Below are 20,829 nucleotides of genomic sequence, written 5' to 3'. Positions count from 1 at the left end.
AAACTCAAGGTGAACTACATTAAAGCTCTAAACTCCCTAATGTAAAATTCTGTGAGGAGGTCTTCGTTGATCGTGAGATTGATCAGATTGATTATTAACCCTTCAGCTCAGTTATTACCTTTGCTTATCATAAACCACTGGATAGTTTTGTAGATGGAAATTAACTTGGCCTGAATGTAGGTGAGAGTAATATAATCTGAGCATTAGAAAGATGATTTATGGAAAATGGGTATACGGGAAAACCTAATATTTTTCCTAGCTTTTGCACACTTTTGTGTCCCTTAAATATAAAAATACTTCCACTAGAACACTGGAATTATGTGTTTAGCAGTCACTGACTGAACATCTGGTGTCCAGCACTAGATCACTCTACCAAGTGTTCGGGGCACGAGGAAATCAGACACCCACTAACTCCTCTACAAGTCCCATCTGTTGTGATTTAGATTCATAGGGCTATTTTTTCCCCCATCTCTATTAGGCTTTTCACTTTAGAAGAGATTTTAAGGATATACTGAATTAGTATAAAATCTACAGCTCTGGAGTTAAAATGCCTGTTAAAAGCAGAGCTGACAAAAATGCAAAAAACAAAAACTGCATCTGCTATTGAGAGGCAACAGTGAAACCTAATGTCCCATTTTACATTCCAGCAAAATATGTATCAAGCCTTTTGAAAGTGCTGGACTATCAGGCATGGGAAATGATTCTGAGAATTGAATGATACCAGTGTTTGATGATTATCTGCCAATATCAAGCAACACATTACTCACAAGGGTCCCCACAGCTGCGGTTCCTTTCCCACAAGTCCTTTTCGAACTTTGGCTCCCATACCATACCACCATAATTTCATTTTCTCCAAAGAGAAAAGGAAGATAGACCTATATTTTCCACAGTTGTGAATATTAACAACTGTGGAATTAAGATGTAGAATTATCTTTTTCTTAAATGGTGTTACCTTTGAATGAAATAGCTTTTCGTTTGAATTTAGACATCTTGAACACATTATATTTCTCCTTAATGCACAGATATAGATACATTTGAAAACCATGTTGAGCAAAAGAATTTTAGTTCTAGCCTTGGTCTTAGAAGGCATCTTCAATAAAGAAGTATTAAGAGAAATGGTGCAGAATTATTCTTCTCTTTCTCCATGCTCCCATACACACCACACTATACTAGTTACATATTCACAGACTATCACTGGGTTAGACTGAATTGAACAATTTCTCTAAGGTCTAACATTGTACATGATATTTAGTTAGTGCTCAATAAATATTTGCGGAGTGGACAAGACAGCTTAGGTTTAAAACTGTAAGTTCTATGCCAGAGATCGTCCACTGGGAGCCCTATAATGTATCGAATAAGATTTAAAGAGGCTGAAGATGCAATTTTAAAGTAAATTTTAGAAAAAAGGAAAAAAAGTTGAGTTAGAATAGTGTCTATGACCTTTCAGAATTACATACGTTTGACCATGCTTTGAACAGAATATGTTCCACTGATATTATCCTTCCTAAGTATCCCCTTTGATATGTCATTCCTGATTTTAATGGCTCCCTCCTTCCATGGTACCGAGTGCAGCCCCTTAGCAGCATAGCACTGTCATTTGAAGTATAAGCTCTGGGTATGATTCTCAGACCCACAACTTACTAGCACGTGACTATGGGCAGGTAATTTAACCTCTCCCAGCCACACTTGCTCATCTGTGTATCTCCTAGAGCTACTGTAAAGATGTAGTGAGATGATATATGCAAAGCACTTAGCAGGTACCTGGCATACAGTAAGTGCTCAATCGATGTTGGCTATTAATATCCACAATTTTAAGCCTTAAATACTTCTTTAAAAACATCCATTTTTAACAGCTTTATTGAGATATAATTCATATACCATAAAATCTACCTTTTGAAATTTAAAATTCAATGTTAGTATATTCAGACAATTGTGCAATCATCTCAATGATTACTAGTATCTAATTCCAGAACATTTCATATCTATTAGTAGTCATTCCCCATTCTCCCCCTTTTTCCTGCCCCTGGAAACTACTAATCTACTTTCTGTCTATAGATCTGCCTATTCTTGACATTTCATAGAAATAGGATCACACGACATGTGGCCTTTTGTGACTGGCTTCTTTCATTTAGCATGTTTTTAAGGTTCACCCATGTCAGCCTATATTGGTACTTCCTTCTTTTCTGTGACTGAACAATATTCCACTGTATGGATATGGATACACCCACATTTTGCTTATCAACTCATCATTTGATGGCTATTTTGATTGTTTCCACTTTTTGGGAATTAGGAATAATATTTCTGTATGTTTCTGTGTGGTGTTTGATTTTGTCAAATGCTTTTTTCCATGTCTATGGAGATGATGGTGTGGTTTTGTCCTTTATTCTATCCATATGGAATATTACACTGACTGATTTTTTGGATATTAAACTAACTTTCCATTCCTGGGATAAATCCCACTTGGTCATGGTATATAATCCTTTAAGTTGCTGATTTCTGTTTGCTAGTATTTTGTTGAGGATTCTTGCATCTATATTCATAAAGGACACTGGTGTATAGTTTCCATGTGATGTCTTTGTCTGAAAGGTCTTCTACTCTCTGGCCTCAATTTTTAAACTGAGAATTATTTTCAATGGCTTGATTTGCAGAATAGTACTTTCTAGTTCATCTGCCTCCCAACCTTTCTCCCCAACCCCTTCCCTATCCCTATTCTGCTCCACTAAGACTTTCTGTACCACTAAGACTTTCTGTACACTCCAGCCTCTAGTTGTTGACTAATTCTACTTCTTCTCCGTTCACTCTACTTACCCATATCTTACAAAACCTGTATCAAATCCCTCTTTCTCTTGAAGCCTTGACAGATCATCCAACTCACAGAGCTCTCTCATTTTTTAGAATGCTAATGACATTACAAACTAACATTTGCTTGTTGCTTACAACTTATAAAACTCATTGTGCATTTAATTCTCACAACCCTGAGAAATGTGTGCTTACTATTAAGCAAATTTTGTACAGAATTAAGTGGTCCATAATTATATAGCTACAAAGTAAAAAATATTAAACCCTAAGCTATTAGTGACATTTTGAAGAAAGAAAGTGTTCCACTGATATATCACCTTCTAGCTCTGAGATTAAGCTTTTATTTCTCAAATTCAGTCTTTCCTCCTTCGTGTATCTAACAAATACTTATAATTCATGCTGACTACACATCAGATGCTACGCGGGGTAGTGAGAAGAATGACTAAAGGATAGAATCCAAAGAGAATGCAAACCACCACCCCCCCAAAATCGGTATGTTTGACCAGAAACTGTAATCTTCAAAAATTAAAGCTAAAAAATCACCACTAAACTGATAAGCAAATTATCTCACCCCCAAAGATTAGAAATTAGTGTTTTATAGGCAAATCTTGCATAGAAATGTTATCATTTGTATAATAAATAAAATTAAAATAATTTAAAAAAAAGATTAGAAATTAGTCATTTATGGGATTAAAATACTTTAAAAATATTCTACACCGAAGAAACCAAGGACTTTTAAATCCAAACATTGTTAGGGTTGTATTCTTAAGACTTTAGTTGTATCAACAGAAGTATATAAATTTGTAACCTCATTGAGTATAATATATTCAATTTGAGACGATGATAAACTATGAGAATCGGTGACCTGCCTGAAACCTACCTAACCAAAGGCAAATTAGAATATCAATGGTGATTATAGGAAACTTTTGAAATCCTCAAACTTACACAGGTCTAAAATTTCCCAAACTGAATGGAACACCTATTTCAATTGGTAATTTGATGCTTCCAATCATTAACAGAGCTTACTTTCAGGAGACCCAAAGAGCTGTGGGAAACAGAGACTCCACTCTTAAAGGGCACACACAACACATGTTCTGAGACCAAAGGCAGCAGCAGTAATTTGAAAGAAGCCTGGGTCATACCCACCTGCTGATCTTAGAGAGCCTACCAGAGAGGAAGGGGGCAACTGGGGCTCACCCAGGGGACACCAACGCTGGCAGCAACCATTTTGGGGAGCTCATTCTACCACGAGGGCACTGCTATTGGCAAGTGCCATTTTGGAATTCACCCTCTAGCTTATTAGCACCAAGACCTGGCCCTGCCCACCAACCAGTAACCACCAGTCCTGGGACACCCCAGTCCTAGCAGATAGTGGTGCAGGGACACAGTCCCACCTACTAGCAGGGCTGCCATAGGACACCCTGAGCCCCAAGATGCCCTGGAACTGGCCCCAGCCACCAGAGGGCCCAGGACCCTGCTATACTCACCAGTGGGCCAGCACTAGCCCCAGGCCCCCAGGACCTTGCAGCCAGCTGTCGGGACTGGCCCAATCCACCAGTGGGCTGGCACTAGCCCCAGGACCCAGCCTCACTCACCAGTGGGTGGGTACCAGCCCTGGGATCCCTTGGGCCCAGCCATACCCAGCACTGGTCAGGACCCAGACCACTCACCAGCAGGCTGACATTAGCTCTGAGACTCCTGCCCCTGCAACCTGCCACCCCCTCCCCTGGGACCCAGCTCTGCCCACCAGTGGTCCAGCACTAGCCCCAGAACCTCTGAAGCTCTGCAGTGAGGTGCCCTGTGACCCAGTCCTGCCCACCAATGGGCCAGCACCAGGACCAGAACTCCCAGGCCCCGTGTAGCCAGTTGTGCCAGGACCTGACCCTGCCCACCAGCAGCCAGCAGCCTCCACATTAGGCAGAGCCTAGCAACCAACCAGGCCAGGGGCCAGCCATGCCTACAAGTAGGCTAGCAATAGTCAGCTCGCCACAACAGAAGGGCCCACAAAGCCCACACAGAGGGGCCTCTAGAGCAGGTAGCTCTGCTGAACAAAGGGGAATGTACTGCTGGGTCCCATAGGATGTCTCCTACATAAGGCCACTTTGCCAAGATGAGGAAACATAACCAACATACCAAATACATAGAAATAAAAATAGGAAATTAGGCAAAATGAGGTGACAAAGGAATATGTTCCAAATGAAAGAACAAGATAAAACACCAGAAGAACTAACTGGAGGTAAGCAATCTACCCAATAAAGAGTTCAAGGTAATAATCATAAAGGTGCTCAAAGAACTTAGGAGAAGAATAGATGAACACAATGAGAATTTTGACAAAGAGAAAATATAAAGTAGAACCAAACAGAGCTGAAGAATACAGTAACTGAAATAAAAAATACACTGGAAGGCATCAACAGTAGATTGTATGATACAGAGGAACAGATCAGTGAACTAGAAGACAGAGGAGGGGATATCACCCAAGCAAAAAAGAAAAAAGAAAAAAGACTTTTGAAAAATAAGGACAGTTTAAGAGACCTCTGGGACAACATCAAATGTGCTGGTGGTCCCAGAAAAAGAAAGAGAAAGGGGCAGAGAACATATTTGAAGACATAATAGCTGAAAACTTCCCTAACCTGGGAAAGGAAGCACAGAGAGTCCCATACAGGATTAATGCAAAGAGGAACATACCAAGGCACATTGTAATTAAAATGACAAAAATTGAAGATAAAGAGAGAATATTAAAAACAGCAAAGGAAAAACAACTAGTTATATACAAGGGAATTCCCGTAAGACTATGAGCTGACTTTTCAGCACAAACTCTGCAGGCCAGAAGGGAGTGGCATGATATGTTTAAAATGATGAAAGCAGGCCTTCCCTGGTGGTGCAGTGGTTACGAATCCGCCTGCCAACGCAGGGGACATGGGTTCGAGCCCTGGTCCAGGAAGATCCCACATGCCGCGGAGCAACTAAGCCCGTGTGCCACAACTACTGAGCCTGCGCTCTAGAGCCCGCGAGCCACAACTACTGAGCCCGCGTGCCACAACTACTGAAGCCCGCGCACCCTAGAGCCCGTGCTCCACAATAAGAGAAGCCACCGCAATGAGAAGCCTGCGCACCGCAACAAAGAGTAGCCCCCGCTCACCGCAACTAGAGAAAGCCCGCGCGCAGCAATGAAGACCCAACACAGCCAAAAATAAAATAAAAAATTAAAAAAAAAAAAATGATGAAAGCAAAAAACCAAGAATACCCAGCAAGACTATCATTCATAGTTGAAGGGGAGATCAAGAGTTTTACCGACAAGTAAAAGCTAAAAGTGTTCAGTGGCACAAAACAGGCTTTATAAGAAATGTTAAAGGGACTTCTCTAAGCAGAAAAGAAAAGACCACAATTAGAAATATGAAAATTATGAGAGGGGAAAAACCTCATTGGTAAAGGCAAATATACGATAAAGATAGCAGATCAACCACTTATAAAGCTAGTAGGAAAATTAAAAGACAAAAGTAGTAAAATCATCTGTATCCACAATAAGTAGTTAAGGGATACACAAAACAAAACTTATCAGCCTGGTTTCTCTGACTCATATCTGCTAGTTCATATGCTTGCTGGTGAAGGCTAGGCCCAGCATTGGATGAAAGCTGCTAATTGGGAAAATCCTGAAAGGTCTCTAGAATTAAAGCTGGAGACCAGCCCGCTAAGTTATATGACCAGGCTCAAGCAACTGCTAGACAACTTCATCAAGCAATTCCTAGGACTTTTCCAAAGCCTGTTGACTGGGACAAAATTCAAGCTTGCACGCAAATCTGATGAACCTGTTCATGACTATTATAATTAACTTCAGATTGTTAAGGAAAATTCTGGTCTTCCTTCAAATGTTGATCCCACCTGGGGAGCCTTTAATTTTATGTTTATCAATAGGCTGAACCGGGACCTTTCCCTTCTGGTAAAAAGGACCAGGATAGAATGGGAAACTGTGTCCACTTCAGATTTAGGTAATCTGGTAAACCAGCTCTCTCACACTCTAGAGCAGTCACCTAAAAGGAAGATCAACAAAATTCTTAATCTTCAACTCCAGCAAATGAAGGTCCCTAAATGAAACCAAAACCCTCCTAGTTTCTGCTATCTTTGCAAAACAGCCAGGACACTGGAAAAGAGATTGTTATAAATTCAAGCACTTCCGGCACCTTCAGGCCTCTAACCAGTCTTCCTGTTGCTCTCCCAGTCCTCAAGGAAGTGGCTCTGAGGAACTACAGGGGCTCTTCCCAATCCTCCCTCTTAATCATCTTAGGGAAATGTTTCTCCAGATTGGGGCTGAATCTCCTCCAGTCCTAACTGACACCAAAGCCAACACACCCGGTGCTCAACTCTGCTACTATAAAGCAGCCCCTGCCTTGGAGTACTAAACAGTTCAAATATCAGGGATCTCTAGTGAACCACAAGAGGTTCCTGTCTTTGAACCTATACTCTTTTGTTTAGACCCTTTGAGAAATACATACTCTTTTCTCCTTAGTTCCTCCACCCCTATCCATTTTTAGCTAAGACTTCTTAGGGAAGTATCATGCCAGAATTTCTTTCTCCCAAAACAGGAGAAAAATTCATTACTGCCACTGCCCTTTTGGTGAAGGCCACCACGAAAAACTATTATGGGATCCCCTTTAAGCATTTTTGTACCTCATGCAGTAAAAGCTCACCTGAATTCTCATCATATTCAACAATTCTCAGTCAGCTGCCTCACCTCCTCTAAAGTCTTTTTGTTAACTGCTCCTCACATCACTCTTTTACAGAGTGACGGTAACCCTGCTACTCTTCTCCCCTCTGTCACTGATGAAGTCCCTCATGACTGCTTAACGCTGATAGATCACCTCGTGACTCCTTGAGATGATCTGCAGGAAAATGCTTTGGGTAACACTGATTTCTCATGGTTCACTGATGGTTTCTATTTAAAAAGTGACAATGACAAATATTGTGCTGGACATGCTATTACAACTCCTTTTAATGTTGTTGAAGCAGCATCTTTACTTATGGCTACTTTGGCGTAACAGGCTGAATTATGTGCTCTTACACAGCCTTGTACTTCAGCCAAGGACAAAAGTGCCACTGATAGTAGATGTGCTTTCAGAGTAGCTCATACTTTTGGAATGTTGTGGAAGCAATATGGCTTCCTTACTTGTAGTGGAAATAAAATTTAAAATGGCCCTTATATTAAGGAATTGCTAGATGCAATATTTTTATCTGCTGCTTTAGCTATTATTAAGATTCTAAAGTTAACCTTCTGGAAGCTAAAAGAAATCACCTTGTTGACATTTCCACAAGGAATGCTGTCCTTAAAGGAACCAACAACAGCCAAACCTCTGGCATGGTCCAAAGAGATATTTCCCCAAATTATAACTTAGAAAAACTGGTTAGAGAAGCCGAACACAATTGGCCTCAGAGAAGGAAAAATAAGACTGGAAATTCAACAATTCTTGGTTCGACAGAAAGAGAAAGCTCTGGTTTGGACCAAATAACAACTCAGTCTTAGCGGTGATTCTAGAATTCCCAATCCTAACCACTGTACATACATTAAACCATTGGTCTACTGACATAATGATAGCATTCATGAATCAATATTGGTGAAGAAACATTAAGAAGGTTGCAAGAAGTTCCTACCTCACTTATCCCACTCGTCTGAAATATAACCCCGAGAAGCCTGTTTGCACTGCTCCCGGACATTTCAAACTGCCTAATAACCATTTGAGGTCTGGAAAAAGCATTTCATACAACTTCCTCTGTCTCATGAATATAAATATGTTTTAGTCCTGGTCTGTCTGTTTTCACACTGGGCTGAAGGCATCTCTTGCAGACAGGCTACTGCCTCTTCTGTGGTTAAAGTCCCTTTGAAAAAGATTATCCCTACCTGGGTAACTCCTCTTGAACTTCATAGTGATCAAGGAACTCATCTTACTAGTCAGTACTTTGACAACTGTGCACTGTTTGGCCAGTTTTACAACGCTTTCACCATGTGTACCACTGTCAACCCTCTAGTTTAGTCAAATGCACTAATGATATTATTAAGACTCAAATGGCAAATTTGTAGAGTCCCTAAAAACACCCTGGCCAAAAGCATTGCCATAGGTCCTTCTAAATCTTAGATCCATCCCTTCTGGAACTCATAAACTCTCATACTTTGAAACAGTCATAGAATACCCAATGCACTTGGCTCCTGCTTGTTTTGACTCACTGATAAGAGAGATACTGCAATATTGCAAAGGCCTAACTGCTTCTATTAAAAATAACCATGTTTTGTTAGAGCAATCTTTTTTACAGTGTGCTCTTGGGAGACAAAGACGTTCAGCATCACACCTTGTACGCTGGAGATTTTATCTATTGGAAAAGACCTCCAGAAAGACTTTCTCCAACCTTGCTGGAAAGATCCCCTATCTGGTACTGCTAACCAACCCTTGGCCACTGAACTCCAAGGAATAGACTTTTGGATTCATGTGATACACTAAAAGAAAGCACCAAACCCTGACTGGACCTGCACATCATCTGGGGACCTGAAAGTAAAAATTTCCTAGAATTGAAGCAGACACCACCTGATGAGATAGCTTTCTCAAGATAATCTGGACCAGTCCTGTTGGACGTTTGCCTGCCAGACCTTTAATGATGACATAACACTTCAGAAGATCTCCTAGGTCTACAATTTTGATAACACATGGATTTTAAACAAAAAGTGCCTGAGAGTTCTCCCTCCTAACCCTCCTTGTTACTAGAATGTGACCTCAATAGGTTTTCAATCTGTGTACTTTCCCTCTGACATGGGAAACTACACCCAAGGTCCTTCCGGGCATTGAGAGACAAAAAGCTGCTGAAACCAGAAAACTGGACTCTTGATCAGCAATGCTTTCAGAGAAAGCTCTTGATCAAAAGGGGGAAATGTAAAAATTAATAAACAGAAACCTCAATTAAGATAGAGTTGGGAGACCAGAAAGGGGAGTTCTAACACCTATGACAACAGCAGAGCCTAAGAGGAAAAAGAAAGACTTTCTCTTCTTGCCTGGCAAGAGCTCATCCAATTAGAGGAGACTGTCACACCTCAGCCAATGAAAAGCCACTATACTTCAAACTGTCAATTTCTCCAATGGATTCTGTTTACTATAGCCCTCCAATTTCCTTTTCCCTTCTTTAAGAGTCCTCTCCTTGCTGTGGAAGGACTTGCATGTGGTTTGCCATGGTTGCAGACCCCAAATTGCAATTCTTTGCTGATTCTGAATAAACCCATTTTGGCTGTAGGAATAACTGGCAGTCTATTTGTCAAAAACTGTCACTGGACTTGCCCTCTCATGGTAAACTAGAAAGGTACATGAAATTGCTTTCTTTAAATGAGATATCAGGCAGTATGGGACTGTGATTCTAGAGATAAAAGAAACAAACAAGGGAAGATCTTTCTGCCAAAGGACTTTCTAGATTGCAGCATGGGATGGGGAGACCAAAGTAGAACACGGTGGTCTCACTGAATTGATGAAATAGATCAGAGTTTAGAGAGAATAAGGTGGTTAAAATGTGAGGGGCTTAGTACCAGAGGGAGACAATGCAGTCAAGAAACCTTATGGGGGTCCCATCAAGTCTTTGGCTGAAGGCTAAACTGGGTATACATATGGTGAAACTCCACAAGAATGGATAAAGAACAAAGACCAGGTAATTTGTATGCTGAATAATCCCCAGAGCTCATACAGAGTTGGGGACGTTTGAGTCCTGACTAGCCAGAGTGGAAAGACCTAGTTGAACACTGAGAACATTCAGTAGAAACTCCAGAAGGATCCCAACTTAGTAATCTTAATAAAGTTTAGTATCTTAGTAAAAGATAAGCTAGTACTTAACAAAGCTTAAAATTAAGTGTCAAAAGGGTCAAGCTGTACTGCAAGTGACTTAACCACTTTACAGAAGAAAGTCCAGCACTCTTTAAAGAAAGAAAACAAAATCCACATGTTCAATAAGGTAATGGTCACAATGTTCAGCATCCTTTCAAAAATTAACAGACATGAAAAAAGCATATATATTTGAAAAATAACTGCCAAAGTTTTCCAAATTTGATGAAAATACAAACTCACAGATCCAAGAATTTCCAATGAACCTCAAATGGGAAGAAAAACAAAGAAAACTACACAGAAGCACATCATAATCAAATTGTTGAAAATCAGTAAAAAGAAAACATTTTTAAAGCCCCCAGAGAAAAAAATTATATACAGTAAAACAAAGATAAGAATGACTATGAACTTCTTATCAGAAACAGAGCAAGTCATAAAAAAACAGAATGACATCTTTCAAGTGTTGAAAATAAAATAAAATAAAATAAAAACTGTTGAATCAGAATTTTATATTCAGGAAAAAGTCATAAAAAATGAAAACAAAATAAAGACATTTTCAGACAAACAGAAGCTGAGAGAATTTTTCACTAACAGACCAGCACTATAAGAAATGTTAAAGAAAGATCTTTATATAGAAGGAAAATGATATCAGAAAGAAACATGGACCAAAAAAAACAAAAAACAAAAAAAAAAGAAGAGGGTCAGAAAAGGCAAGTATGTGAGTAAAGGTAAAATAATTTTGTTTTCTCATTTAAAAAATTTTTTGAAAAGATAGTTGAATTTTTAAAACAAAAAGTGTAGCAATGTACTATGGGCTATATAACATACATCAATAGTGAATTATAGAACAACAGTAGCAGGAAGGATGGGATGAGAAATAGAAGAATTCTGTTGTACTGTTATTACATTACGTATGAAGTAACATAATACTTTTAAATAATAGACTGTGATTAAGATGCATGTTGTAATTACTAAAGCAAGCACTTTAAAAAGAGGCTTAGCTGGGGCATCCCTGGTGGCGCAGCGGTTGGGAATCCACCTGCCAATGCAGGGGACACAGGTTCGAGCCCTGGTTCGGGGAGATCCCACATGCCGCGGAGCAACTAAGCCTGTGAGCCACAACTACTGAGCCTGTGCTCTGGAGCCTGTAAGCCACAACTACTGAGCCCGCGTGCCACAACTACTGAGGCCCACATGCCTAGAGCCTGTGCTCTGCAACAAGAGAAGCCACCACAATGAGAAGCCTGTGCACCACAACAAAGAGTGGCACCCACTCACTGCAACTAGAGAAAAGCCTGCACACAGCAACGAAGACACAACACAGCCAAAAATAAAAATAAATAAAATAAATAAATTTATATTAAAAAAAGAGGCTTAGCTAATAATCCAAAATAAAAGATAAAATGGAGTACTAAATTCATCCAAAATAAGGGAGAAAAAGAGGAGAAAAAGAACAAAAAGCAAATGGGACAAGTAGAAAATAAAATCAAAATGGGAGATTCAAACCCAATCATATCAATAATTCATTAAATACTGAACAACAACCCCCTCACCAAAAAAAAAAGCAGGCACAGGAGAGTACATATTGTATCAGTCCATTTATATGAACTAATAGAATAAGAAAAATTAATAAAAAGGGTCACTGGTTGCCTGGGGCCAAGGGTATGACAAATCTTTTTAGGGTATGGAAATATTCTGTATCTTAATCTGGGTGATGGTTACATGACTGTGTACATTTGGTACTTAAATGGGTGCATTTTATTGTGTGTAAATTATACTTCAATAAAGTCTTTTTAAAAGTTTAAAAAACTTTTTAAATGGCAAAACAGAGATTTAAACCCAGGCAGCTTGGAAACAAGCACTTATGTTCTTATTGATTCACTATGTCACTTCTTGTCTGGCCTGAAAGATTAAGTCATCATTTCAATATAACTTTCCAATACACGGTACTGTGACTTAAAAAAAAAGTGCTCAGTTTTTAAACTGAAATATCCTTGGAACAAAAAGTTAAATCCCCAGAAATTAATTTATCAAGAAAGCCTAACATGTAAATGATGATATCAGTGATGAACATTATAGGACAAATAAATGAAGAGATTTATATTACGTTCCTAGATGAGAGGTCAATCTTCTAGAGAGAGCACTTATCCCTCAATTTAACATAGACAGGTAATATGACACCAATCAAAATTCCAATGAGAGTTTTGTAGAGGAAGGTAAGATACTTGGAAAACTAATTTGATATTTTATCTGAAAGAATGGGAAAGGATAGCCAAAAGGTTTTGAAAAACCAAATAAGAGGGCATCTTGCCTACCATATTACAACACATCTTTTAAAACCTAATAATTAAAGCAACCTGGTACTAGTGAAAATACTGAGGAGTGATGTTACAAAGATGGCAACATAGGTTGTTCCAGACTTTGCTTCCCTTCACGAGAAGCATAACTAACAACTATCAAAAAAAACAAGACATCACTGAGAGAATCCTAGAACACAAGGTTAAGCCTGAAGCACTCCCCTGCACCATAGAGACCCAGACAGACTCCATTAGAAGGGTTATGAAAAGCGGCCTACACTGTGACCGCATTGCCCCTCCCCCAGGCCATTGCAGCACCATGTGAAGAGATCTCTCCTGACCCTCTGGTTCCTCCAGTGGGAAAAGAGAAGCCAGAATTGTGAGTTAATTTGTGGGAGCCGCTACTCTGATCTCGTACCACAGGGATTGCAGGGGACTCTGAGGAGCTCAAGCACTGGGAATGTGACTGTGACAGTGAAGCGGGTAGGGGCTTGCAGCACACAAATCTTGGCAGACTGAATTCCTACCTGCGGTGACCAAGCAGTAATCCCAACCAGTGGCTTTGCCCATCTGCAGAACCAAACTGGGGGCACACTCTGATCAGGGAACACAGAGGGTTGCAGATCTGCCTGATTCAGCTACTCAAGTAAGGACTTTTGCTAGTAGCCCTAGAGCCCTGCCCAGACAAGGAGCTGAATCACGGCACCACCCACTGTAGAGTGTCTTCCGGCCCCATGTGACCAGAAGGGCTGATAACTCCTGAAAGCTGTGTGGCTCAGTAGTGCTTGAGCCAAGAGGCAGGCAAGCAGAGCCGACTGCACCCAGAGCAAAGCCAGTACAGGACATGGAGTGCTGGCCTGTAGCCTTGTTCAGCTTATACATTACCTAAGGCTACTTCGTGCTACAGGGGCAGAGTTAAATAGTTGCAGCAGAGACCATACTGCCGGCAAAGTCTACAATATTTGCCATCTGGCCTTTTACAGAAAAAGTTTGCTGACCTCTACTCTATATCACCCCTTATGGCTCATGGCCATAGTAAGCTGCAAACTGCATCTACAGGATTTGGTGATATAATAAGACCAGAGATTAATTTAGATCTCCAGTTCTTTTTATTTTTTTTTTAAGATTTTTTTGATGTGGACCATTTTTTTTTTTTTTTTTTTTTTAAACATCTTTATTGAAGTATAATTGCCTTACAATAGTGTGTTAGCTTCTGCTTTATAACAAAGTGAATCAGTTATACATATACAATATGTTCCCATTTCTCTTCCCTCTTGCATCTCCCTCCCTCCCACCCTCCCCATCCCACCCCTCTAGGTGGTCACAAAGCACTGAGCTGATCTCCCTGTGCTATGTGGCTGCTTCCCACTAGCTATCTATTTTACATTTGGTAGTGTATGTATGTCCATGACACTCTCTTACCCTGTCCCATCTCACCCCACCCCCTCCCCATATCCTCAAGTCCATTCTCTAGTAGGTCTGTGTCTTTATTCCCGTCTTGGATGTGGACCATTTTTAAAGTCTTTATTGAATTTGTTACAATTCTCCTTCTATTTTATGTCCGCGAGGCATGTGGGATCTCAGCTCCTCGACCAGGGATCAAACCCGCACCCCCTGCATTGGAAGGCGAAGTCTTAACCACTGGACCGCCAGGGAAGTCCCTAGATCTCCAGTTCTTACCTTATGATCTTGATTTAAGAAAGTGTTCAGAATCCCAGCTTCTGGGACACTTTTGTGGGACAGTCTGTTAGTTTGTTTGTTTTTGCCTCTGATATGTGTTCCTTTTATTTCAAAATATAATAATAGGGTTTTGTTTGTTTTTCTGGGACTGGTCTCACACAAATGGCATACAAAAAAACCTCAGAGATCTGTGGCATCAAATAGTCAATGTACACCTTTACTTTGACATTCCTCAGTCTTCTAGCTATGATACCAATGCTGCTCGTTGAGACCTTGGGTATTCACTGCTCTTTAGGTGTTCAGCCTATGGGTAACATTTGCAATTTTCTCTTAAACCCTCTACTCATTTGCAGAACTGTTCTTCAAGCTATGGTTTCTCAGGCACCTACCTCAGTAGACCCTGTGAATGCAATCTTGTCTATGCCAACGTGAGAAGCTATTGCTGCCCCGGCCGTTGGCCCGTATCCTGGCAAAATATTGATGACTCCCGGTGGAAAGCCAGCCTAACAAAACAGAATTGGAGGAAACGTGGCTTGTGAAAGCTGATGAAGCACGTTAAATCGGATATGCTCCAGTGGGCCCCAACTGTAAGGAGAGTGGGAGCCACTCCTGAAGTCAGTTTCTCTTACCTCCTTGATGAGGGCTCCCATGTAGAGCGCGCTGAGTGGTGTTTGTTCTGCTGGTTTAATAACTACTGTATTGCCACAGCACAGAGCTGGAGCAATTTTCCAGGCAAACATCAGCAGGGGGAAGTTCCACTGAAAGGCAAAAACTCAAGGTTGATAGATGAAAAATATTCCTCCATTACTTTGTTTTCAAGCTGTGACTTCTCAGATGTCTCAGACTAGTCCTCAACATAAATCTTGTCCCACCAGAGTATAGATGTTTGGATTTTTTAATTACTTCATTAAGAACAGAATAGGATTGACCGTGAAAATCTCTCCTTTTCTCTCTGGTCAGCAAATTACTATTTCCAGCTACCCACAAAAAGAAATCCCATGGTAAAAAGGGAGTCTTTGTTTTGTTTTGGTTTTTCATTGTTGTTACTTTATATGTTTTTGAAATTAGCCTTTGGTTCCAGTAAGTTCTTGTGTATGAAAACTTTTCCTTGCATTTGTGATTTTTATACCAGGATTTCAGAATGGTATGAAAGCTTTTCAGTGTGGAAGAACTAGAAGTCAGTGTATATTTCCAGGCAGCACCTTTTTCTTTACCTACATGTATTGTCACAAAACAAATGATTACAAAAAATAAAGTGCATCTACTGATGAGTATGCAAAAGTTTTAGTTTGTCTCCTTGACACTGCAAAAAAAGCTAATGGAGACTAAAAAATATATGTGAGTATCTGAGTCTGCAGCCTAAAATGGTTTAAACTGATTTTAAAAGGATATTAAGCTTGTATTGTTATACGTGCAGGCATGAGCCTCAGTACTATCAGGTGTCGTTGATAATTTCATTAAGAAAGAAAACAAAAATCCTGGTCCCCTGGCTTCAGCCCCTGACCACAATGTGTTTCTGCCTGAAGCATCTCAGCTGCCATCCTTGAAAGATTCTCACTGGCCCTGGCAAGCTTGCAAAAATATACAAGTGTCTTGCCTTCACCAAACACCCAATTTCTTTTCCCCTTAGTTGTTTATAAACTTGGGAGTACACAGTGATGTTTTAATTCCATCTACAGTATATAAATCTTGGAGTGCAGTAATTGAGCCGAGCTGGCTGACAAGCGGCTCTTGCCCTGTCAGTGAAAGCTGCAGCTCCAAGAGTCTGGGGACGGGCAGGAAAAGCAGGTTTGAGTTCCTGCAATTAAGGTGACAGACCTCAACCCTGCTCTGAGCTGAGTAGGATTTCCCTGGGTGGTTTAGGAGCAGAAGAACTTAAACCAAATCTCTTATCTTCTCTTTTCATTCTCTAATAAATCTCACAGTAACCTAGAGCTTATGGACCACTAAAATAATATATTAATACTTCTCAAAAATCTTTGGTTCCCAAAGCCAAAGATTATCTTGAATTATTCTCCTATATTTTGAGAAGAGAAAACTTCTTGTCTATACTGTAAGAATTTAAATTGAGCCTTCCCTGAAATCCTTGCCAGAACGATTAGCTAGAATCTTCTGTTGGCAGATTTGATGATGTTTTGTATAGTGCCAAGGCTGTGTATGAGACAGAGAGAAAAAAAAATGTTTAATGTTCCAATCCAAACACTAAGCACTACATCTATTTCCCTGTACAAGACACACAACAGCCCGGCATGGTTTCAATTATGACTGTGACGTTAATTGTACTGCTGTGTCTTCTGTAGAGTCTTCTATCTAGATTCTTGTGAAAAGAAACAGTGGGAAAGAATGGGATTAAAAGACCATATAAAACAATATGCCTGGAAAAATGGTGAGTCACAGTTCTAAAAACTAAACAAGCAAATATAACAAAGTATTAATTTTCCATAAGCAGAATGGACATCCATAACCAAGGGCAGGTTATTAATACACTGGACTTTGCTTTGCTTATTTTAATCATGAGAATTCCATGACTTGAGAACTCAACTCCTGGTAACGAAGCTGAAACCCTATTAACCTGTTCAAATAAGCATTTGCAGGGAGGCTGTTAAAGATATGTCAACAACATGAACTCAGTTTTTTTTTCCCCCAGTAATGGAAAACACACATTGCTGAGGTCCATGTTTTATGTATCTTTAAGAGAACTGGTTCAAATGAAAATAAATACGAGGCGTGAGGAGATACACTCACTGGGATGATCTGTCCACACACTCCAATAGGTTCATGTCTTGTAAAGGTAAAATAGTCTCCATCTGAAAGAAACGAGCACCGTCACTACCACAGAGTTCAGACTAGAAGAAAAACTGCAGAGGGAGAACTTGGGTGGCAGCAAAAAGCAGAAATAAAGTTGAGAAAACTTTTTGTCCATGGTTCCTACTCAACTGTGTATGAAAGCTGGTAGAAGAGCTGTCACTTGGCAAAGGGTTTCTCCAGATACGGTCCCCAGACACCCGAACAGAGTACTGGTAAGAGGCCCTCAAAGGCAAAATAAAAGACAAGTTTATGACACTAGATGCAGTCCTGGGGGTGGAGGGTGGGGCAGGGAGGGGGGCAGGCGGGCCAGGGAACTGGAAAATAGTAATATTATATTAAATATTAAAATGATATTTATATATAGAACAGTTGAGTTAAAAACTGAGGTACCTCAAAATTTTAAATAGCTTTCTGAAAGTACTAAAAAAAAAGAAACTAAGTAAAATGCTATTGGGTAAATTTAAAATGCTAGGCAACTGGAAAAGGTGAGGTGTAAAAGTAAGATCTATTTCATAACTCAATCCTGGTGTCCAAATGCACTTCCAGGCACTGGGGGAACCCAGGCATGTCTAGGCCTATTTCAAGAAGGCAAAAGTTCACTTCAAAGAAGATTACATCAATAACCCAAAGCCTCCACCCTCACATCAGCCATGGAAATGAGGACAATTTAATAATCTTGTTTGCCCTATAGGAGCAATGGGAAATTGGAATAAATACCCAGGAAATCCAAACCAAATTCTTCTTTAGGAAAGTACCATTATATTTATCTGAATTATTTTAAGTGGCTAATTGAGATAACCAAAGAATGGCTTGTTTTTTTTTTAGCATAAAGCTTTTCATTTCTGGTATTGGGTCTTTGTTTTTCCCTCAGTTGCCAACACTTTGGCTGCTTCACTGATACTTGTTTTCTCTCTCAAAAGCCATTCACTAGGGAAAGTGAAGACCCTCAGTTAATACTCAGGAAGAGCATTACTATTAGGGATGGGAATGAAAGTGGGGACAGGAGGACATGCTAATTCTTCCTAGAATTAACAGCTATCTGTTGCTGGTACATCTTTTCAAAGAACTTTTTCTTCCCACATACATTAGCATCCTTTTATCCCCTCTCTTTTTAAAAAAAAAATACAAATGGGGTCATATTATTCACAGTCTTCTATACTTTGGTTTTTCCCACTTTTTTCATATAAATCTAACACATTTTTTAAGCTGCTGAATGTTATTCCACTGGCTCAGTAAATAATGGTACCACTGTAAACTGTCCTGAAGGACGACAGAGATTGCTTTCAGTTCAAGCTATTATAAATAATGCTGTAACACTATCATTTTATATATCTCTGTATATCTGTGAAATTTCATGGTCAGAGTGTACATGCATTTCACATTTTGATCAATATTGCCAAATCACTCTTCAGAAAAATTACACAATTCATAATTCCAAAACAACATGTTTTTTTCCCTACCCTTTAACACTGGGGTTTTTCAAACATTTTAATTTTGGTCAACCTGATAGGTAAGAAAATGACAACCTGTTTTGATTTGTGTTTGATGATATATGGAGTGAATATTTTTTCATGTTTAATGGTCATTTAAAATTTTTTTCTTCAGATTTATATCCTTTCTCATTTTTCTACTAGGTTATTCTTTTTTAATCATTTAGAAAACTCTGTGTATATTAAGAAAATTAGGCCTTTGTCATGTGTATATGCAAAGTTTTCCCCTAGTCTGCTACTTGTCTCCTAATTTTGTTTCATGTATATTACTTTAAATGGAAGAATTTAGGAAGTAGGTAAGCTCAGCAACTGTAGGAAGGAAATTATTTTAGAATGTATCTCCACTACAACAAAAAAAAATAGCCAAAATGTGGAAACTGTCCACAGGATGATAATAAGAAGTCTGAGTAATATTTTAAAAATCAAGTTAACTATCTCAGCTTTGTATGCAGACAATTCAAGAACTTTCATAGATATCTTTTTTTACAATAGTGCAAGTTACCACCATTCTTCAATTTATAAATCTCTGAAAAAGTTTTTTTCTATTAATACGTTTTAATGTTTCACATTTTTTTCCCAGAAGATATAAATGCAATATTAGGCTCCTCTTCCTGGGAAGGTTTTTCACGGGGAGCAAAAACACTGATCAATAGGCTAGAGAGTTTCATTTGCAAGGAAATCCTTCTCAAGTAAACTCTGTAATCTGGCTAAGGTGATGTATTCGGGTATTAATCAAAGACCATAGAAAGAGAGTGTAATGTCAAGATGGAGTACAAATGGCCTGAGAAAAAAATGGGAATATGAACTGAAGAACCACATAGGTGTTTATTTTAGCAGCACTAGAATGGTTCAGAGAGAATTCACAGGGCACTTGCACAAGCACAGCATGGTAATTCATAAAGCGTTTCCCCCCTCTACATTCTAAATGCTGAAGAATTTAGTTGTATTACTTATATAATTTTGAAAGTTACTGAAGAAATGAAAGAGAAGAAAAAATGTAGGAGAATCTTAAAAAGCTGACCTCATAAGGAATTGAACTCGACTCCATAATTGATCCCAAGAGAAACCTGAGTTATGGGGAATGAAAACTTTCTTGGATAAACTGTTCACAGATTTGACAATGGCTGGCGCAATGAAAGAAATCGAAGAATCTTCCATCTAAGTTCCCCTAAGCAGTAGATAAATAAAGGGTGTTTTGGTGCTTGAGCTCTTCCCAAAACACCGCTGAGTGAAAGACATAAAGAAAGGGTCCCAGACCTTGCGCTCAGTCCGTATTCTCATCTGGTTAGTGGAAGAGGATTCTGAACACCCTTAGTCTGAACAGGGTGCCCAGCACACACGAGAACTATACCTCCTACGTGCACCCTTGGCCAGGGCTGGAGGCACCTCAGAGGTCCCACACAGCTACTATGACCCTGCTCTGGATCTCACCAAGCTTCTAGGCTAAGGTTACCCAAAGGCCAATCGCTCAAGAGCCACCTTCTTAATTTTTGCCATGTTCAAGTATCACTTACCCTATTACTTATAATTTCTTAAATTAATTCATCTTTTAAAAGCTATTTGTCAGCTATTTGTTAGCCTCACCTTAAGGAAAATCTATGAAATAACAGATTTCATGAGCTAGCAATATTTTCTTCTAATATTCTTCAAACCTAATAATTAAAATAAAACATGCTTACTGCATTCCTGTAAAGAATCATCTTTAATTTTTATTTTTTATTGAAGTATAGTTGATTTATGTTTCATGTATACAGCAAAGTGATTTGGTCATAAATATATATATATTCTTTTTGAGATTCTGTCCCATTATAGGTTATTACAAGATACTGAATATAGTTCCCTGTGCTATACAGTAGATCCTTGTTGTTTGTCTATTTTATATATAGTAGTCTGTATCTGTTAATCCCAAATTCC

The 20,829-nt window shown here is 39.3% G+C and overlaps 1 protein-coding gene across 2 annotated transcripts in view; it reads right to left on the bottom strand.

The window, feature by feature from the left end:
* ALDH1A2 (aldehyde dehydrogenase 1 family member A2) overlaps window positions 1-20,829 on the bottom strand; it is a 96,297-nt gene that overhangs the window by 25,123 nt on the left and 50,345 nt on the right. For both annotated transcript variants that reach the window (XM_036840047.1, XM_036840056.1), the window contains exons 5-7: window positions 17,363-17,424; window positions 15,247-15,375; window positions 15,007-15,120 (exon numbers count right to left, since the gene is read on the bottom strand). In XM_036840047.1, the coding sequence (XP_036695942.1) occupies window positions 15,007-15,120; window positions 15,247-15,375; window positions 17,363-17,424 (305 nt within the window). The remainder of the gene's footprint in view (window positions 1-15,006; window positions 15,121-15,246; window positions 15,376-17,362; window positions 17,425-20,829) is intronic.

Source organism: Balaenoptera musculus, chromosome 2 (assembly GCF_009873245.2).
Source record: "Balaenoptera musculus isolate JJ_BM4_2016_0621 chromosome 2, mBalMus1.pri.v3, whole genome shotgun sequence".
Classification (NCBI taxonomy): domain Eukaryota; kingdom Metazoa; phylum Chordata; class Mammalia; order Artiodactyla; family Balaenopteridae; genus Balaenoptera; species Balaenoptera musculus.
This window is presented reverse-complemented; position numbering and strand designations above follow the sequence as displayed.